Genomic DNA, 19,486 nt, shown 5'->3' on the forward strand with positions numbered 1-19,486 from the left:
GGCTTCTTCCAGTCGACTCCCTTGAAGCGAGTCTCGAAATCAGATCCCTCCAGCTCCATGCTGAGAGTGTTCCCTAGCCGTGTTCATTTTCCTGGCCAAGAGCCGTTTAAAGGGTCGGGTAGCGCATGATCACAGCGAGTGAGCGGTCCTGTCAGCAGGGTCTGGACACAGTCATTTCTTTGTGGAACCTCAGCGACTGCTGGGTTTCTTTCCTGGTGTTGGTAGCCTAGTCCGTCTCTCTGGTTCAGTATCCATCACGGATGGATACAAGGGACAGGAATCGGTCGCCATTGTAGATCCATTATAGGGTCTGTGTTATAACCGAATGGACTAGCGATGATTCAAGTGAAGTCACCCTGAGTAGGGAAATTGACCCATTCGGAGAAATCCACAGCACCGCCATGGAAATCAGGTGGGAAGAGATTGCTGAATGGGTTATCGTTGAACAAGTGGCCTGGTGAGTGCATCATGAGTTGTTGCTGTGCGTACTGCTCTGCACCCGTGGTTGTGGTTACGATAGGAGAGCAGAGGCGATTTATAACGTCCAAGCAACGGCCGGCAAGAACGTTAGTACTCAGGGTCGGGTGGGAGAGAAGCCTTCTCGTGGTGTCAATATCCTGGAGCCAGGAAGGAGCGTCCGCGTTCGTGGGATCTGTCATAAGGAAGATGATTGGGATGACCCCAGCTTGGAAAAGGAAATATCTAGAGCGATCAGTTGGCGGGACAGTGGAACGGATGGGGCAAGGAGAACGTACAGAATATACCACACGCCTAGCCTTGTGCACATGTTATTTTCCATATAATCGCTAATCGAAAGGATGGTAGATCTGGCATGCTGCAGACAATACATCCTGCACTCCCTCTCTGCAGGATCCTCAGGTTCCGTAGGAACATTAGGAGTCCATCTCCTCGATGCCCAGCGGAGTACGATAGGACGGAAGAGCAGTGTTCGTAGGTTCCACTGGCGCCACATAAGCCGGTTCCGACTGAGGGCGAGCCAGTCGGGTTCTGGGTTTGAGCAGGGTCGTTGAAGGTAAGGCGGAAGGTTATTATACCAATCATCCATGGGTTTCTGTAAAGCCAGGGTCTCCTCTGGGGTGACACTTGGGGTTGAAATGAGACGTTGGTAGACACTGTTCGTGAGAAGGTGGAATTGGGCTTGGGCGATCATTCCTGAATATATGGTTGGGCCATCGGATTCCGGTGGAACAGTGGTAGTGGACGGAATAAGGGCCTTTCCGATAAATGTTAGTATGGTGTTGTCCTCCATGGTTCTAGGTCTGTCTCGTACCTCGTCGGGGATATTGAGCACTTGCTTAGCATCCATTATGTGCTCTTCGGGGAGCAGTATTGGGCGCCCAAATGTCTTTGCAGCTCCACTGTCGAAAATGTAAACTCCCCACCATAGCCTTCTGCGGATTTCCCGCTGCAGGAGGCTGATCTTCCACTCGCGGAACTCCTTGTGAAGACCTAGACTCATGGCCATCCGGACTGCAAGCCCCAGAAAATTCCAACCGGTGTTAGGCTTATCACGTTTCTGGGCATAGTTGCTCAAAAGCAATAAGGCCTGGACGAGTGTCAAGTTGCCAGCCTCAAAGACAGACATCTGCTGCAGCTGGCTTCTCGCTTCCTGATAGAATGTTATATCCAAGTCGGATGTGTCGTCGCCAATGCTCCAAGCCCCGAGAGCTAGAATAGTGTTCAAGAGGATGTGCCATGCCGGACCATGTGGACGTGGGATCTGTTCGTAAAATTGCGCCCTAAAAGTTGCCTCGTGGACGAAGGGATAACTGGTGTGGTAGTTCATGAAATAAGCATCCATGAAGGCTTGCTCGATAAGGCCCGAAGGTGCAGAGCTTAGCAGCTGTGCTTTCCGCGGAACTCGATGAGCAGAGATTGACTTGGAGCTACGGGGAATATTCAAATCGAACCCGTGGTCTCTGAGGGCTCGAAGCGGCACCACACTTGAAGAGGCGCCTTTTATCATGGGAAACTAAGTCAGCAAGTACTTGAAATTTAGAAGACCTGGGAAAACCAACCGAAATATCCAGCTCCTTCCGGCTTGATAGACAGGGCGGCCATGCCATCGGTCAAGTCGCCAAGGGCTATCTCTTTCTCTGCCCAATCAAATCCATCTGCTTGCTGTGGCAACGTCTCTGGAGCAGGCTCTTCCCGCTCGACTTCAGACTTAATGTAGGGAGACTGTCTGGAGGACGAGTCCGAAGGAGATGCCTCGGCCTTAGGCCGGCTCTCCTGATCCTGCAGGAGAGAATTCACGAGACCATCTAGATCAGTCCCAGGAAAGAGATTTCCGAGAGCCTTTTCAAAAGCATGAAGACGATCTTCAACGTATGTGAGATGCCTAGAGCAAAAGAGTTACCAAATTTGAACATACCAACATGGAGAGCGGACAGCATTCCATTCGAAATGGGACAGGACATAATAGAACACTTACTGTCTTGTAAGAGGACTCCTAGATACTTTAGGGCTATAATTGCATTCTTTCTGCAGCTGTCTGCACTGTGCACAAGTTGGTCGTTCTTTCGAACACTGTGAAAAGTCAGACGGGGGACTAAACCAAAAAAAAAAACAGATGTCTTAAAGAGAAGCCAATACTTACTTTTGACTTTCGAACTCGGCATTCATCGCACTAGCAGTAGCTGATTAGTATGACTGATCCATCTTACTAAAAAGTAGTAGGTAGGACACTGTACAGCGTATGAATGTGAATCCCGAGTGCTCGCCATCGTTTCTTTGGTTTTAGCTGGAATCGAACATGCAAAATTGAAGTTTAATAATGCCTAGCCGCTGACGCCAAGCTGGAACCATCTGTCTTTGGTCAGTATATGGTATGGCTGATGAGCGCGGGGTACGTGAATCAAAACGCCTTCGTAGGGACGGATTATCGACATCCAATCTGGGTTCGTGAAACCAAGCGCTAAAATCGGAGATTACAAGGGTTCTCAAGACACGGTTGCACAAATAGGAGATATGAGACGCAAACTCCAAGAAGGAGGCAAGATACATGTAAAAATGCAACCGTCGTCAGGTTTCGAAGAATATCAGGGTTACAGTATGAGATGGCGCGGGCTAGAAGCTTTTTCGCGGGGGTACGAAGAAAAAAGTTGCTCAGAATACTTACGGTTAGCAAGGAACACCAGCCTTGGAGATTCACGGTCGTTCAAAATGATGATAGATCGTACATCCACATGCTAAGGAAGAGATCCTGTAAGTTTCAAGACATGTCGTCGACTTGAGGAGCCAGACTGACTGACTTGAGGAGAGATCGCTGATGGTGGTGGGGAACAATGCAGTCAGGTGATTGCGGAACGGAAAATTTCTTAGACAGCAGGGGCTGGAGGTAGATTTTGACAGCAAATGTGCTCCCGGATACTGTGGAGTGTAAGGAAGAATGATTATAAATAGCTTGAGTCGCTAAATCAATAGATTGGCCTAGAGAATTTGCTTTATCTGCTGTGTTATGACCGTTGAAGCTCGCGGTTCCTTGATGCCTGAGGACTTTGATCGGTATCGCACGTGACGAGACGTCTACAGGGATCAGGAACAACCTTAATAAGCATCACCACGTGCTCCTTTCCGCCCAGGGGTATGGCTGTTCTCGCGCGAGTTCTTCTGCTGGCATGATATAGACCAGCGGCATATGAACAACATAACCTGGGGTGATTCTCATCGCTAGTATGTGATTTTACCATGTCGGTTACCTGGAGTAACTACTAGTTCCTGACTCCACAGCTCCGTATTCCCATGCTGTGGGTCCTGGGGTCCGTTCGACGTCTCGGCGTTTAGGCAAATACAACAGTTTCCTTACTTGGAAAGTGTTTGAGATGTGATAACCCGGCTGGCACACATGTAATTGCTAGTTATTCTGATTGTCTCTTACAGTTGATATCATCGTGAGATTCCAAGAGCGCTGATCCAGTGTCTCCTCTCCTAAATCAAGCCATAACGCCAAGATACCAGTCCATTGCGCGTATTACGCAGGGCCAACAAAATCGTTCCAAGTTCGTCGCAGATCATCATGGGAAGCTGACAGCCCCATACCCCGCAATGCGTGTCACAACGGTATAGATCAACCATGGACGAGAGTTGATATTTCATCGCCCTTCTGTTTCATGCCACCTGGACCTTACTTTCTTGGTATTCGAGCCTCCTTTCTTCATCTTTGTCTTCGTGTATCTGTGCCTGTAGCTCATGGGCAATAGCCATTCCATCTATATCTTTCCGCTTGCTCAGTTTTACAACCTGGGTAAGACTGTTCTGGCTGGCAAACAGGAAATCGATACTCTCCAGCGTCCTGCCTGATGTCTCTGGATACCAGAACCAGACTACAATAATACTGGCCCAGTTGAGAATACAGAACACGATGTATAGTTTCCAGCCGATATTTTGGATGCCAACTGGGGTGATCTCCACAACCAAGAAGGTAATGAGCCATTGCCAGACAACAGATAATGCACTGCCGCGCTGACGGATGCGAAGTGGGAGTACTTCAGACGGATAGGCCCACATGTTAGACATCCATCCCCACGTGAAGAAAGCCTATATTACAGTTAGCTATCATCAATGCACTCTACATCAGGCGGAGTCGCGCACCTGGAACATATATAGCATACAGACTGCAGCAATTCCATTATTGCGACCTCCAGCCATGATAGTAAGGCCAGATATCAGCATGCAGCAACCCATACCGAAACTGCCAAAAATAAATAAGGTCCGACGACCCACTTTATCGAGAATGAACCTGAAAAAAGGGGGTCAGCATTGAGATGGAAACTAGAGAAAGGGAATATCGTACCATGGAATGAACGAGGCAACGAGGAACCATAGCTGCAGGCCACCCGAGAGCAGCAGGGATTGATGAGAGTTCAACCCAACGCTGTGGACCATGACATAAGGGGCATAATACGTGATTATATTCGTCCCTGTAAACTCTTGGAGTGCTTGTGCAGAACAGGCGATGGCAACTCGTTGCCAGCCCATAATCCCACCATCTGTAAAGCAATCCTTCCAGCCACCAGATTCGGCTTCCTCTAAGGCAATAGCATCTTTAATCTCGGTGAACTCAACATTGACATTTTCATCTTCGGGATTTCCGTCTCGCAGCATGCAGAGTACGTCCAGCGCCTCCTGCTGTCTGTGATGACTGGCAAGCCAACGTGGACTTTCTGTCTCTATATCAGCATCCTTACTGCCTACTACAATTTTTTCTGGTTGACTTACCGGGAAGAAAACAGCACATAATTATTAGGAAAATCGCAAAGACGATCTGGAATGCAATAGGGAAGCGCCACTGGAAGCTATTGGTGTAGCCACTGCAGCCATAGTCTATCCAATATGCGATGACAATACCGACGATAAGGGACGACAGCTCCATCGCAATCGTTCGTCCACGTATATGCGCTGGAGAGATCTCACATTGCCAAACAGGGACTGCACTGGTGATGCCTCCCATACCAAAGCCCGTGACGATTCTTCCGACTATCATCTGGGCCTGACCGTACGAGGTACACTGAATGACTGTTCCGATAATAAGAACAACGCAGCCAACGGCATTCAGCTTCCGACGACCCAGGTTTTCACCCCAGACTGCGGAGAGTAATGCTCCGCCCAGACAGCCTAGCTCATAGACGGCCACAATGAATCCCAGTAGAGAGGCATTTGGATTGCCCATGGTCTCCAGGAATAAGGGGTCTGTGGTGAGACCCGAGAACACACCGTTATCGTACCCTGCAGCGGAGCATGAGTATGGGCTAGTTAGGATGAGAAAGTAACCTCTACTTACCAAAGAGAAGGAAACCCATCGAGCACGCCAATGTGATGGCCATCACCAGGGGCATTCCCCGAAGGCCAAAGTACGGCGCCATCTTGCGATATACACTGACCTATGAGTGCAATGTCTTGCCAGAAGTATTGAAATCTTCAGGATAAGGGAAATGGGATCAAGAGAGAAGAAGCATCCCCGGGTCGAAGGGGAAGCACAACATCTTCAGCAGCATAATCTGGGGTATGCTCCACCCCCGCATCATACAACGTCTATCTCTCATCATGTTCGGCCAACTTCCTGAGCGGATTCTGGAGCAGTGGATCAGGACTTCTTATGGTATACCTGATATAATTGGGACGGCATAAAGACCGCGCGTGGGGGTCCCCCCTCTTCCCCACGGGGTTGGAAGTCGGGGTTTCTCCGGATCTGCCCCCACGCTCGCTCTGGCTTGTAGAATCAAAGCTTGGAATGCTTGGGGGTTTTGGCTTTATTGTTATTGTTCAATCCTTGGTAAGCTAGTAGATGCGTGGTCAGATGGATGACAGCACTCAGGGAGACGTTATATATAGTTCCGACAATCCTTCCTGCCGGACAGATTCCGTAGGTGATACAGTAATTCGATATGCGCGACCATGTTTACTGTGTCCATGAGCTTACACATTGAAAACAAAGGATAGAATTCAATGGACAAACTTCTTCTCTTTTCCGCCCTTTGCTGATCCAGTCCGCAGAAGCTTCGAATTCCTAAAGTTGTCTTGGTTCCATGTCAATTTCGGCAACCCACACGTTTCTAGAATCCCGCATATTTTGCCTCAGTCAATTAATCCGTATCAAGAAATCTCTAGCACCAAGGCTGCCTAGATGTGGATAGGAATCGAGTGGATTTCCCTGTATTGGATGATGGATAGTTAATAGAAATTGAGTTTGGCAGCCTACGTGCACGTACCACATTGCTGCCTGGAACATATGGCGCGAAGAGCTTAAAATATCCCGAGCCATATGGGAGCAGTGTTGGTATTCATCTATACCAAAATAAATGCATATTTCCATACCTCAGCAGCTTTTACTTACTCTGGTCGTATCTTTTACCGTTCTTCTTTGCCAGACCAGTATAAAATGGCTTCGTGGCCCATCAGTAGTATTACCTACAACGATGGACCAACTACCACCCGATCAGAAGGCCCGACTCCACGAAGTCGCTGATTCCTTACTCGAGATATACCAGACTCTGGCAAGGATGCGCTTCATCGATCCAGAAGGTATTCAAAAAGGGCCCCATGACATCAAGGACCTACTCCCATTGTACGAAGAGCATGGCCTGGACCCGTCCATCATCTATCTCTACAGCATTTTACCATACATCGATACCGATCTCGCTGGCAATCGCGACTTCTTCCATGGTGGGGAATTTGCTGACTTCCGCGATCCTGAGCATGTGGAACAGGGTCGCGATCCCTTCTACGGCGATCCCCAAGGAGATGACTTTGAGGCTGAGGATGGTCCTTACATTCGCCCTTGGGTTACGCCTTTGTCTCAGCTCGGTAATCACCAGAGTGTTATCATCTATGATGCACGAGAGCACCAAATCTGGATTATTGATCAGGAAGGATGGTCTAGCACAGATCAAGCATTGAGTGATGTACCTAATGGTGAAGTGAGGTGTGCGAATTCTAACAGTTTCGAGCATATCCCTAGTCGACCAGCTGGGGATGTGCTGCGGGATATTAATCGCTGGTACTTGACACTTGAAGAAATACCAGGAGGGGGTGACAATAGCGGTGGTGAATGGAGTGATTGGGATTTGGATCTCAAAGGATTGTATCGGGAAAACGGATGGCCGGATAATTTTGATGGCGACGCATTTCAGGCCGCCCAAGCACGCGCATATGCCGCTTCCCGAGCCAAGTATTTCGCAGAGGAGCCATTGAGAGCGGTGGAGAAATACAAAGATTGGTTCAAGTACTTGGACAGACAGGTCCGAACTAACCAAGAGAAACTTGATACTGCGAAGACGAAGGATGAGGAATGGTGTGCGCGCTTTGATCTCTGGAAAGCGGAACGGCTGAGAAAACGTAATGAAGATGACCTTAAGAAGGCAGAAGAAGAAGTTGGCAGACTGTGTCCTGGTGGTGTATGCCAGAGAAAAGAAGACCCTCCGTTGTGGGAATTGGAAATGCTACGCCATGAATACAAATGGAAGCAGGAAAGCATCGAATCCAACGGAGATGGGGCAGAAGATCTCGAGTCTGACCCGGAACAGGTGCGACAATTCCGTGTTCAACTCCGCCAAAGAGAGAAGAGCGCCAACATCTACCGGATGGCATATGAAGCGGCTAAAGCTGATGCTGAACGAATGTGCCCCGGAAAGACCTTCCAATCAGCCACAGGGATTAAGTCACTGGGGCGGCAGGACACAGTGACCAGCATACAATTCCATAAGGATGCAGTCGTCTCGCTGCAACAAGGCGTGCAGGACCTCAGAGAATGGGCAGCTCGACTTCCTGATGATGCAAAGAAAGCAAGGGAGATGGTCGAAAACGATATTCAGCAGCATGAGCGATCTATCAAGAACATGAGAGATATGCAAAAAAGAGCAGAAGATTGGCTCGAACAACACGGAAATACAGAATAGTCTGGCTGTAAGATTACTATAGCAGATTGAGCAGTCTTTTAATCACTATGCTATAAATTTGTAATCGCCACTAGAAACATTTGGTTGTACGATGCCTGACTAGAGTCTAGAGTAATGTCTTGAGGAGAAGACGAGATACGGGCTTGGCGCCCTACGGCCCCTCCAACCAATGGGGTTCTGCACGAGAACATTTTTTATACAAACGTCACCGTGGAAAGAATAGTACTGTGCTGCGATCTAAAGTACACACAACAGATTACAATCCAAATGTGGCAGATATAGACACAGAAAAAGGTCAAGCTTATTTTTATCATGCCTTCTCAACCACCCATCCCACATCTGCTCACGCCATATGTCACCCCGCCCCGCTCATCACTCTCCCTGGTCACATCCGTGCTGAGCGCAACGGGCAATTGGCTGGTCTTGAGAATACTGTTCGCGGCCCTGGGTACTGGCCGGAATGGCGTTACCCCGGGAATCGGGCTCCAGAGTGGTGATGGTGTTGGGGAGTTTGGTGGGAGTAGGAAGAAAGTTGTGCTGTTGAGCTTTTTGCGGGGGTGGGATTTTTGGAAATCAGAGGCGAAGAGATTGGTGAGTACACTCTTAAAAATTCTCTGCGTGTTTATTGAGGATTCGCATTGCCCTGCTAGTTTTCATCATGTCTGGGAAGACATTAAGATATTCATATTCTGCTATGTTTCATTCATTTGGCAAGACTTACAATTATTCTGTGCCCTTGTTATTATGCCCGATCTTTTTTCGCCCTTCCTTTTATGTGAAGTCTACACTATATCCGTTCGATCTAACCAGGGTTGTATCTAATACCCCTCTATTTTCTGATGATGATGATGATAATTCCTGCTCTCTATTCCAAGTCTATTCCCGGAGAGATGAGACTAAACATTGCAAGAGCAAATTTCCAAGATACCACTCTATTTTTCATTCTTTTCTTTTTACTCCTCCTCTATTGGAAACCAACATAACTAATATCCTCTACCAGGGCCTTGATATAGGCCGTCTGTCAGAACAAGGACGGTTCGCTTTCATCGACGGACTCTCAGAACTATTTCATTCATCCACTCCTACACCCGCAGTAGCTCCATCACCATTCACAGCACAACCAGCTGCTGTACCTTCGAGAGGGACACTCCCAGTCCGCTCTGCACCTGGTGCTCTTCGGACACCGGCGCAACCAGCGCAACCGGCTCCAGCAGTTGGCAAAGCTCCATCCGGCTCAGAACCGGTAAAGAGGCTGCATCTCTCTGGGCGCGGCCAGGCTGCACTTGATACGTTAGAGAAGGACATCGTCGCCGTGATTAACGGGCTGAGGGGAAAGAAGGGGCCCGGAAATGATGACGAAAGTGAGATATTGCTAGTTATTGACCAGCCAGACCTACTACTAGCTGCAACGGGACTGAGTCATGGGATTTCTGCTACGGATATGGGAGAATGGATAATGGGACTACAACAGGTACGTCGAGCCTTTTGAATAAGGCCGGGAAAGGGATGAGTATGCTAACAGCTGATAGCACGTCTACTCGACAGTTGTTACATTAGCCGCAGATTCACCATTGATACACAATGCATCTGCTTTCGCCCAGCAGCAGCAAGCGACACCACTGGAAACAGAGCATGCAGCATTTGTTGTTGGTCTTGCGCATAGGGCTTCGATGGTGATGCAGCTTCGGAATCTGGACACAGGAGCCGCTAAGGATGTCAGCGGAGTGCTGAGAATCAGCAAAGGTGGAGGGCCGGATCAGGAAACCGGCGAGGGCGCATGGGAGGAGAAAGAAGTCTTGTACTTCGTTCAGCGCGATGGAGGCGTAAGGGTCTTCGGACGGGGCGAATGAATCGAGAGTTTCTGTGAAACCTCCTCGAACAGCGGCGTTTAGGAGTTATCTCAATCAGACCTGTCCTGGGATTGAATTGGGTGAGAGTAATAGGGAGACAAGTGTTTTTTTTATTTTGTGGATTTGGGAATAAGGTAGCCTTTTCGTAGAATGCTCGAATTCAGTAAGACAGGTTCATGTATTGGAGAAGATCTCCCAGATACCGTGTCTGCCATTGACATGGGATATTCGCCAGCGATTAACAAAAAGGAAATTCATGCACACGCCTTCCCTTTTCTTCCACCGAAAACCCATGACTTTTTTGGTCTTCCGTTATGTTTTCGTTGGACCCTGGCGGCAGAAAAGGCCCCTTCAGCATCCCCTGGAATCATCACGCCCAAAGCCGCTGTTTTTATAAGACGACTGCCGCATCATTTCAAACCTCCAGCTTCCGACAAAATCCGACGTAAGAAGACATTTAAGCCTTCTCGGGGCCACGGGAGCCCTTGGGGACGCCGGTCTGGAATCCGTTGTGGAATCTGCGGTCGACGGTCTTCAGGTACCTGGTGCGACCAGTGCCGGTGGTCTTTCTCCGCTTGGCCTTCTCGCCCCAGTTGTCTGTATATTCAAATCCATGTAAGCCTCGCATGTCCTTTCTTAAAACCTCCGCGGTACAATCTCCACGTCTCAGCTGGGAAAGATGATTCAGGGATCCGTACACTTGCGAGTCTTAGCAGCGGGGTAACCGCAGTTAGCACAGGTGTGCTTCTGGATGTGCAGGGAGCGGCGACCTGAATATCCACAAAATCAATGTCAGCTGTCTTCCTTATATCCCCTCCCGAAGATTTCCATCACGAGACTCTTCTTTTTCGTGCACAGGGTGTCGGATTGTACTGACCGCAGCGTCTGCACAGAGTGTGCGACTTGTTGTGGCGCTTTCCGAAGCTGGAGGTACCCTTCGCTATAATCCATCGTCAGTCTTCAAGGCTTTTCTCGACAGTATCGGCGTGTTGCGGAGATCGAATCGAGCGGGCAACGTACTCATCTTGAATCAGAGGGACTGTACCACGTCAATCGTTAGCAAAATTATTTCCCTATAGCATGTAGCAAACGAGACGCGAAAGGAGTCTCCTCTCACCTGGTGATTCCGTTGAAGGGCGGGTTGTCGTTGTCGTCGTCGCTGGGCGTATCGGAAGTTCGCTGAGAGTTCAACTGGGCGTCGCTAAGCGAATTGTGGTTTCAGGGCTTGAACCCTGGTCCCGTGATCCTTTCAGCCCGGCTTCCAACCGTCACATGACTTGAGAGGCAGACCCACATTTGCTTCCGCGTGGAGCTTAGACTAGACCGAAGTTCAGACCCATCTCCATTTCTCATACTCATAGTCGTGGACTCGTGGCTAAACTTCAACGTTTCGATCAAGATTGCGTCCTGGACGCTAAATTCTACATGGCTCACACAGTGGCTTCATACATTATTGCATAGCTGTATCTGTATAAATCAGCTACGAGCGTGGATCAATTAAAGCATATGTTTAGTCCTTACGGCAATGAAAATAGCTATTTCGTGGGCGAAGAAAAGAGATACCTAGACAGGAGAATACTCTCTGACATCTCATTGAAACAGACTCTCAGAAGGAATAAACAAATCGAGGCATTGCTCCTCGTTTCTATAGTGAATTTATCACCCATCTCGTTCGCATTTGATTCAACTCAAGGATAATTTCATGGCCAGCATGTTTTGCATTTACAGGAAGAGAATCAGACGCCCACGTAGATATCATAAATAGATGAAACAGAATCATTATACAAGCTCATCTTTCCCAATAAAACGACTCATAGGATCCTCCGCAGCAAGGCGACTTCGCTTGTATGACTCCAATTCCTCTTCGCTGACGCCTTGCTGCACCTCCATAAGCGATCGCTTCTTGGAGTTGGTATCTGCCGCATCTTTCTGATTTTGATCGCTACCGCCTGTCCTCGGCTCTGCCGAATCCGCCTCGTCATTTTCTTTGGCAGTGGTCTCTTCGCTGTCTCCCTCTGGCGGTAAGAGCATATTGCCTGCCTCTTCGAACGCCCGTTTCCCTTCCTCGCCAGTACAGTAACTGTTTTTGACAGTAGAATGACAGCATGCATATCCCCATTCGAAATTGTGCCACCAACTTCCCCATACTGATGTGTGGTTGTTGATGAGAATGTCTTCCGCGTATTTCGATTTTGCCACTTTCTTTGGCGCTCCCTTGATAGCACCGGTCTCATCATACTCAACGAACCGCTCATTTTCAACAACCGCAGCGTCCTTCAGAGGAGAGGGCTGCAGATACTCCTCGCCACCATACTTCTCAAGGAGTGCTTTGCGCTTAGCTTGACGTTTGGCCTCGGATTCTTGCTCATGCTTCTTCCTAAGGACCTCTCCAGACGTAGGGTTGGCCTGGAGATGTATCTTGTCCTTGCCTCCGCGTTCTTGTGATTCCCAAGCATAACGCTGCGCTTTCTCGAACTCTGCAGCATCTCCCGATGCACGCACGAAATTTTCTTCTGCAACAAGAGCTGATGCCTGGTCCGCCTGCGCTCCCATATCTACCATTGATCGCGTCTTGGGATCATATTTTGCGGAGTCAAGGTCAAGGTTGAGCAAATACTTTGCTGTGTCTTCTCGGATTCGCAGGTTCCTGGTTGCTGTGCTCTGTTGTCTTCCCATGTCTGATTCTTCCGCATACCGTGCTTCTTCATCGTGACCTCCATCCTCATCGTCCTCGCCGTCAAGCTGTTTCTTTTCGCTTTCTTCTTTAGCTTTTCGCTTCAATTTCTCAAGCTCCTCATATTCCTCAATCACGCTGCGATATTCCCTTGGATCATAACCATTCCATCGATCCCGCTTCGCATCCCAGCCTAGTTCCACATCTTGCACGATTTCGTCTGCCTGGATATCCTTCCCTGTCCATTTCGCTCCATGCTTTCGTGGCCGACTGAGGCACTCCTTAGTCTTGTGGGTCATAGCACCGCAGTTCTCGCATGCTCCTTTCCGGTACTTAGTGGCAGCGGGACCAGCACGCTTGCCTCTTTCGTACCACTTGGACTGATCAGCAGTCGATTTTTGTAAGCGCTGATGCTCTAGATAGTCGTTTGCTGTGGCGTCATCATCGATATAGAACGGTTTCTTCGAGATGAAGGACGGGATGTACTCGTTGCGCTCCTTGGACGCCACATCGGTGGGTTTGCGCGACATCCTGGCTGCAACTGTCGGGAAAATGCTGATATAATCCTGTCTTATTTGCGATTATTATTGAACCAGAAAGAGTGTTGTAAATATGGGAAGTTGGCAAGATAACTGCCTCGAAAGAGAAAAGATATGAGCTCTCGCGGAGTCTGGAGATCGGAGATAGCTCTGGGACCCACACTTACCACGTGATCAGGCGTTCCTCTTCGCGCTTAAGTAAGTAGTGTTATGCACGTCATTCTCCGCATTCTTCAAGACGCGATTCTCAACAGGGATGTACATAGGTTCAGGTTGAGACGAGAACCGTGACGCGACTCTTATTCTCTTGGATAGGTTTTGGAGTCGAGGTTCCTCAGTTCCTCGTTATGCATTCAATATGTTGATATCGACCTTTGTGTCTCACTATTGAACGACAGATGGATCTTTTCAAAGTCCGTCTGAACTGTATTGACCACTATCAAGCAGAACCTTCGGAATTTGATCCTCCTGTTCCATATGACTATGAACCCCGCGAACGAAGGAAGGGTAGGCTGAAAGTCCCAGTAATTCGCGTTTTTGGCGCGACGGAGACAGGTCAGAAGGTCTGCGCTCATATCCATGGCGCGTTTCCATATCTCTATGTCGAATACGACGGGAGCCTGGAACCGGATGAAGGTTGGTAAAGTTTCTTCTATACTGGATCGATATAGCTAAAGTGCCGCGCAGTAAACTCAGCTATTCGTACCCTTCACGTTTCAATCGACCATGCCTTGGCGGTCAGCTACCAGCGGAATGCCTACGACGGCAAGACGGCGTATGTTGCTCATGTCTCGCTCGTGAAAGGGACGCCCTTCTATGGGTATTACGTGGGATACAGGTTCTATTTCAAAATCTATCTGTTAAACCCATTCCACATAACACGACTTGCGGATCTCTTGCGACAAGGCGCTGTAATGAAACGCCAATTACAACCATATGAAAGCCACCTCCAATACATACCGCAATGGATGTGTGACTACAACTTGTACGGGTGTGCAGATATGAATTGTAGAAAAGTCAAATTCCGAGCGCCAGTTCCTGAGTATCTCGAGCTCAATGACCTTTCGCACCAATGGCATAATCGGTCTATACCAGGGGACCTTATTTCAGATGACTCGATCCTGCCGAAACAGAGCCATTGTCCCTTGGAAGTCGATATCTGCGTCCAGGATATCGTTAATCGATTGGAGATCAAAGAAAGACCGTTGCACCACGATTTCATAGAGAGGCTGCAACCATTGGCTTCTGATTTGAAACTGGTCCCCAGCATGGCAGGGCTATGGCAGGATGAAACTCGCAGGCGTAAAAAGAGAATGGGCCTGACAGACCCGGAAAGCACACCGTTCGGTCCGGAAGAGCTGGTTTCTATGTCTGCAGATTCAAGAAACCAAGAAAAAGGTGGCTGGATTCATGAAGATGATTACCGCCAGAAAGTCCTTGAGATTGCTGCCGAGGAAAAGCGTGACGGTGGCGACGATGGTTTATCATTTGATAACTTCGTCTCGAGGAAACCGTTTGAAAGTGAAATCCAGACCGTCTTACAGAGCGTGGAAGAATTGTTTCCTCAGCAGTTCCAGCAGTCCACTTTGCAAAGGACAGGAACTCAGCATGCAGGAGAGATACCGACTGCAGAAATCCAGGTGGACGAGGATACTGTCTTGTCATTCAGAGACGGAGACAATTTTTTCTATTCCGATGACGAGTATTCCGACCAACCGTACCTTGTTGCTGAGGAAAGTGACCAGGCTTCACCAGATCCCCTCAACTGCAACCCCGAAGTTGGAGGTGAAGCCGCTGAACAACTCTACGAAGCCAGCTCCGAAGTCAACATTCGAACTCTAAATGATTCTATCTACAATAACTGCGCGGGGGACCCTTTCTTGCCATCTGCAGATCTTCACAAAGCTGAAGAAACATGCAGAAATGCCCTGATTGAGTCGGATGCTTCGGGCGATGCAACTGATAACACCCGACGGTCTTTGAAGCGTGCCCAAGAGGAATCAGTCGCCCATGAACCTGCACGGAAAAGACACCGACGTCTGGGCTATTCTGCGGAAAATCCAGACACCAAAACCCGTGCTCGAAGTGATACACTCGACATTTCTACTGAGAGCCCGAACTCTGTCAACGGAGGAGTGAGGGAACCCACCTTCAGCGGCAGGACAGGAACGCCAAGTGGTACGCCGTCTTCTCCGTCAAAGCCATCATCCTCGCAAAAGACTCTACGAGCTCTTGGGGAAGGTCAAAACCAGCGCATTCAATTTCCTGTAGTCAAAGATCCGAACGATCCTGCGACGATACTGCGGTTTAGCCAGCGAAGTGCTTGCTCAAAGCTTACTCTGGACTCGTCTCAGAAGATTACACAACTCTCGCACGAACAAGAGGAGACCTCAAGTCCGTCAAAACAATACCAGCCCCCTTCATCGCAATCCCACTCCTTCTCTAGTCTATCCACGTCAACATGGATCGACCCTCATATCGTTGCTGTATGCTCGACGATGCATCATGCCTTCAACATTCCATCAAGCCGACGTATTCTTTGTTACTATACTTCAGGCCCTACCCCTAGTGAGGTTTGTTCCACCATGAACGATGATGGGCATCCGTCTGTCGTATACCAGAAAGCATACTATAGTGACGAAAGCGATGTTCCTGAGCGCCAACGTGAATATGCCGGTCGCGAATTCCGCTTGGAAAGTGATACCCTGCAGTATTTGCCTGAGTTCGATCCTACTGGAAGATCAGCAGCCATGTTTGGAGAGCGAGCTCCCGTTACCGTCGATCGCATGTTGCAAGAACAGCAAGATCAGAGGCTTCGGGAAGCTTCATCTTGCAGGGTCTGGGAATTTGCACCTGTGCCGCCTACCCGGGCTGAAGTTGTCGAATGGTTCGAGGAAACCATGAAGAAGAACGAAAACATGGACCTTCCTCCCCCCGAAACGAAACTAAATGTATTGTCTCAGATCGAGGGAGCCACCCAACAAAACGCACATGGTTTCAAGTACTCTCAAAAGCAGGAGTCGACGAGTGTAGAACACCAAGTGCACTACATGAGCGTAATGAGTCTCGAAGTTCATGTGAATACCCGTGGTTCATTAGCTCCAAATCCGGAAGAAGACGAGATCTCGTGTGTTTTCTGGTGTCTCAAGTCTGACGATCAAGACCTCGATGTCAACACGCAGTTGGAGAATGTGCACGTCGGAATTCTCGCTCAAGGGGAGGATGAAAGATTAGCTCAGAAGCTGTCTAAAGCTCTGACAATCGAAGTCGCACAGGAGAATACAGAATTGGATTTAATCACTAGATTGGTTGATATTGTGAGGCTTCATGACCCAGATATCATTACTGGTTACGAAGTGCACAATAGCTCTTGGGGCTATTTGATCCAGCGTGCTCGATGCAAGTATGACTATGATCTATGTGACGAGTTATCGCGCGTGAAGTCACAGGCGCACGGAAGATTCGGCAAAGAAAACGACCTCTGGGGCTTCAACACCTCTTCCAGCATTAGAATAACAGGTCGACACATGATCAATATCGGACGGGCCATGAGAAGTGAGCTGAACTTGCTTCAGTATACTATCGAGAACGTTACATTCCACCTGCTGCACAGGAGAATCCCGCACTATCCATTTAAGGATTTGACTGCTTGGTATAAAAGCGGAAAACCCCGTGATCTTATGAAGATCATCGACTATTTCGTTTCCAGGGTACAGATAAACATTGAGATTTTAGATGCAAACGAGCTTATCCCGCGGATCAGCGAACAAGCGAGACTTCTAGGTATCGACTTCTTCTCGGTGATTAGTCGAGGTTCCCAATTCAAGGTTGAATCATTGATGTTTCGAATCGCAAAGCCCGAGAACCTTATGCTGGTATCCCCAAGCAAAAAGCAAGTTGGCCAACAGAACGCGCTTGAGTGTATACCTCTTGTTATGGAGCCTCAGAGCGACTTCTACACCAGTCCTCTTCTGGTCTTAGACTTTCAGTCCTTGTATCCAAGTGTCGTGATAGCATACAATTATTGCTATTCGACTTTCCTGGGAAGGGCGGTCAACTGGAGAGGTCGGAATAAAATGGGATTCACGGACTACAAGAGGCAACCGCGTATTCTGGAGCTCCTCAAGGACGACATTAATATTGCGCCAAATGGAATGATATACGCGAAGCCTGAAATACGCAAGTCGCTCCTGGCTAAAATGCTCACTGAGATTCTGGAGACTCGAGTGATGGTTAAGAGTGGAATGAAAGTTGACAAAGAGGACAAGACATTGCAACGCCTGCTGAATAACAGACAGCTCGCTTTGAAATTGATTGCCAACGTGACCTATGGTTATACATCAGCGTCATTTTCGGGGAGAATGCCATGTTCTGAAATCGCAGACAGCATCGTACAAACTGGGCGGGAGACGCTTGAAAAAGCAATCGCGCTGATACACTCTGTCGAACGGTGGGGTGCTGAGGTTGTCTATGGTGACACAGACAGTTTGTTTGTCTACCTTAAAGGACGTTCGCGCGAGCAAGCATTTGACATCGGAGAAGAGATCGCCAAAACCGTGACCGAAATGAACCCTCGGCCAATCAAGCTCAAGTTCGAGAAAGTCTACCATCCGTGTGTTCTCCTGGCAAAGAAGCGCTATGTCGGGTTCAAATATGAACGCAGAGACCAGGTCGAGCCGGAATTCGATGCCAAAGGCATAGAGACAGTACGGCGGGACGGTACTCCAGCAGAGCAAAAAATCGAGGAAAAGGCTCTCAAAATCTTGTTTAAAACAGCAGACTTGAGCCAGGTAAAGAGATACTTTCAAAATCAGTGCGCAAAGATCATGCAGGGTCGTGTTTCCATCCAAGACTTTTGCTTCGCCAGAGAGGTCCGTCTCGGGACATACAGCGAAAAAGGCTTACCTCCTCCAGGAGCTCTGATCAGTGTCAAACGCATGCTCCAAGATCCACGTCTGGAACCCCAGTACGGAGAACGCGTGCCGTACGTGGTCATCACTGGAGCCCCAGGATCTAGACTCATCGACCGTTGCGTAGCACCAGAAGTGCTCCTTCACGATGCGCAACTGGAGCTAGACGCTGAATATTATATCACTAAAAACATCATTCCACCATTGGAACGAATCTTCAATCTCGTCGGTGCAAATGTCCGGCAATGGTATGACGAGATGCCCAAATTCCAACGCATGCGCCGTGTCGAAGGCACGGCCGCCAAGGACTCAAAAAAGACACTCGAATCCTACATGAGATCTTCAGCTTGTGTTTTATGCAGAGAGAAACTCGACAACACAGACCTCCCTGTATGCAGCGCCTGTCTAGCTCAGCCCCATATTTCCCTTCTGCGATTGAGATCACGTCTTCAGCGCGCCGAGAAGCGTACTATCGACCTACACAGAATCTGTCGCTCGTGCATGGGTGTTCCTTTCGGAGACGATGTCACATGCGATAGCAAAGACTGTCCAGTTTTCTATTCGAGGGTCAGGCATGTGGCGAATTGGAATAATAAGACCGCGGTATTAGAGCCGGTAGCGAAACTCCTTGAAGAGAGAGGTAACGAATTAGATTGGTAGGGCATGGAAGGGACGAATATTATTATGAGTTACGTTCTGTCCGGTATTGATGAAGCCTTTGACGAACATGCATCATTAGACGGTTTGGATGGGATGGCAGGCGTCAAGGAAAGAGGCATTTTCCCTGGGAGAAAACGGAGCTCCTGTCTAATCATAGTATGCGTTGTTAAAGGTCGAGGGGGTTTGGGCTACAATCGACGAACTTATCTGCAATACCTAGAGCAAATATCCGCATTGTTAGTCGCTATTGATTGAGATTCTCTAGATATCACCGGAATTGTTGTTAATATGCAAAGTACGATACTTTACTGTAACCATGTGCTCTTACTCTTTCAAAACTGCGTTATACCTATTGTACAAAGTTAATTCAGCTCTGGAAGATTCAAGTCTACATAGAATGGACATATGAAAATTGATGGCTAATTCTCAAGTCGCT

The 19,486-nt window shown here is 48.6% G+C and overlaps 7 protein-coding genes across 7 annotated transcripts; 3 read left to right on the forward strand and 4 right to left on the reverse strand.

Moving 5' to 3' along the window:
- Nucleotides 1–183: 183 nt before the first annotated feature.
- C8Q69DRAFT_5550 (putative C6 transcription factor) lies at nt 184–2,835 on the reverse strand. The gene is made up of 7 exons (XM_028633783.1): nt 2,715–2,835; nt 2,621–2,650; nt 2,456–2,550; nt 2,040–2,362; nt 1,292–1,977; nt 756–1,234; nt 184–702 (listed from the first exon to the last, which is right to left on the reverse strand). The coding sequence occupies exons 1-7, from the start codon at nt 2,745–2,747 to the stop codon at nt 342–344; spliced, it is 2,007 nt and encodes a 668-aa protein (XP_028488600.1). The 5' UTR covers nt 2,748–2,835; the 3' UTR covers nt 184–341.
- Nucleotides 2,836–4,131: 1,296 nt separating this feature from the next.
- C8Q69DRAFT_440074 (putative hexose carrier protein) lies at nt 4,132–5,885 on the reverse strand (the record flags this gene model as incomplete). Its single annotated transcript, XM_028628618.1, has 5 exons — nt 4,132–4,560; nt 4,615–4,762; nt 4,817–5,186; nt 5,242–5,748; nt 5,804–5,885. The coding sequence occupies 5 exons, from the start codon at nt 5,883–5,885 to the stop codon at nt 4,132–4,134; spliced, it is 1,536 nt and encodes a 511-aa protein (XP_028488601.1).
- A 910-nt stretch (nt 5,886–6,795) lies between these two features.
- Nucleotides 6,796–8,550, forward strand: C8Q69DRAFT_449293 (hypothetical protein). The gene has a single exon (XM_028629352.1). The coding sequence runs from the start codon at nt 6,822–6,824 to the stop codon at nt 8,415–8,417; it is 1,596 nt and encodes a 531-aa protein (XP_028488602.1). The 5' UTR covers nt 6,796–6,821; the 3' UTR covers nt 8,418–8,550.
- Nucleotides 8,551–10,365, forward strand: C8Q69DRAFT_449294 (hypothetical protein). The gene is made up of 3 exons (XM_028629353.1): nt 8,551–9,008; nt 9,418–9,888; nt 9,947–10,365. The coding sequence occupies exons 1-3, from the start codon at nt 8,730–8,732 to the stop codon at nt 10,265–10,267; spliced, it is 1,071 nt and encodes a 356-aa protein (XP_028488603.1). The 5' UTR covers nt 8,551–8,729; the 3' UTR covers nt 10,268–10,365.
- Nucleotides 10,366–11,407, reverse strand: C8Q69DRAFT_449296 (60S ribosomal protein L37). The gene is made up of 4 exons (XM_028629354.1): nt 11,288–11,407; nt 11,145–11,207; nt 10,966–11,037; nt 10,366–10,864 (listed from the first exon to the last, which is right to left on the reverse strand). Exons 1-4 carry the CDS (start codon nt 11,289–11,291, stop codon nt 10,725–10,727), a joined length of 279 nt encoding a protein of 92 aa, XP_028488604.1. The 5' UTR covers nt 11,292–11,407; the 3' UTR covers nt 10,366–10,724.
- Nucleotides 11,408–11,596: 189 nt separating this feature from the next.
- Nucleotides 11,597–13,576, reverse strand: C8Q69DRAFT_449298 (mRNA splicing protein). The gene has a single exon (XM_028629355.1). It carries the CDS (start codon nt 13,469–13,471, stop codon nt 12,047–12,049), a length of 1,425 nt encoding a protein of 474 aa, XP_028488605.1. The 5' UTR covers nt 13,472–13,576; the 3' UTR covers nt 11,597–12,046.
- A 148-nt stretch (nt 13,577–13,724) lies between these two features.
- C8Q69DRAFT_449300 (DNA polymerase zeta catalytic subunit) lies at nt 13,725–19,437 on the forward strand. Its single transcript, XM_028629356.1, has 2 exons — nt 13,725–14,116; nt 14,168–19,437. Exons 1-2 carry the CDS (start codon nt 13,879–13,881, stop codon nt 19,048–19,050), a joined length of 5,121 nt encoding a protein of 1,706 aa, XP_028488606.1. The 5' UTR covers nt 13,725–13,878; the 3' UTR covers nt 19,051–19,437.
- The last annotated feature ends 49 nt before the right edge of the window (nt 19,438–19,486 follow it).

This window comes from Paecilomyces variotii, assembly GCF_004022145.1.
Source record: "Paecilomyces variotii strain CBS 101075 chromosome Unknown C8Q69scaffold_1, whole genome shotgun sequence".
NCBI lineage: Eukaryota > Fungi > Ascomycota > Eurotiomycetes > Eurotiales > Thermoascaceae > Paecilomyces > Paecilomyces variotii.

Excerpts from the sequence above, each read along its gene's own strand:
- C8Q69DRAFT_449294 (XM_028629353.1), top strand. The coding sequence starts at position 8,730 with ATGCCTTCTCAACCACCCATCCCACATCTGCTCACGCCATATGTCACC. Across the intron at positions 9,009-9,417 it reads AATCAGAGGCGAAGAGATTG|GGCCTTGATATAGGCCGTCT; the intron begins GTGAGTACACTC and ends ATCCTCTACCAG. Across the intron at positions 9,889-9,946 it reads GGATAATGGGACTACAACAG|CACGTCTACTCGACAGTTGT; the intron begins GTACGTCGAGCC and ends AACAGCTGATAG.
- C8Q69DRAFT_449300 (XM_028629356.1), top strand. The coding sequence starts at position 13,879 with ATGGATCTTTTCAAAGTCCGTCTGAACTGTATTGACCACTATCAAGCA. Across the intron at positions 14,117-14,167 it reads GAGCCTGGAACCGGATGAAG|TAAACTCAGCTATTCGTACC; the intron begins GTTGGTAAAGTT and ends AGTGCCGCGCAG.
- C8Q69DRAFT_449296 (XM_028629354.1), bottom strand. Across the intron at positions 11,038-11,144 it reads CACTCTGTGCAGACGCTGCG|GTCGCCGCTCCCTGCACATC; the intron begins GTCAGTACAATC and ends GTGGATATTCAG. Across the intron at positions 10,865-10,965 it reads CGCTGCTAAGACTCGCAAGT|ACAACTGGGGCGAGAAGGCC; the intron begins GTACGGATCCCT and ends TTGAATATACAG.
- C8Q69DRAFT_5550 (XM_028633783.1), bottom strand. The coding sequence starts at position 2,747 with ATGGCGAGCACTCGGGATTCACATTCATACGCT. Across the intron at positions 2,363-2,455 it reads AGGAGTCCTCTTACAAGACA|GCATCTCACATACGTTGAAG; the intron begins GTAAGTGTTCTA and ends CTTTTGCTCTAG. Across the intron at positions 703-755 it reads CTAGGCGTGTGGTATATTCT|ATATTTCCTTTTCCAAGCTG; the intron begins GTACGTTCTCCT and ends TGATCGCTCTAG.
- C8Q69DRAFT_449298 (XM_028629355.1), bottom strand. The coding sequence starts at position 13,471 with ATGTCGCGCAAACCCACCGATGTGGCGTCCAAGGAGCGCAACGAGTAC.
- C8Q69DRAFT_449293 (XM_028629352.1), top strand. The coding sequence starts at position 6,822 with ATGCATATTTCCATACCTCAGCAGCTTTTACTTACTCTGGTCGTATCT.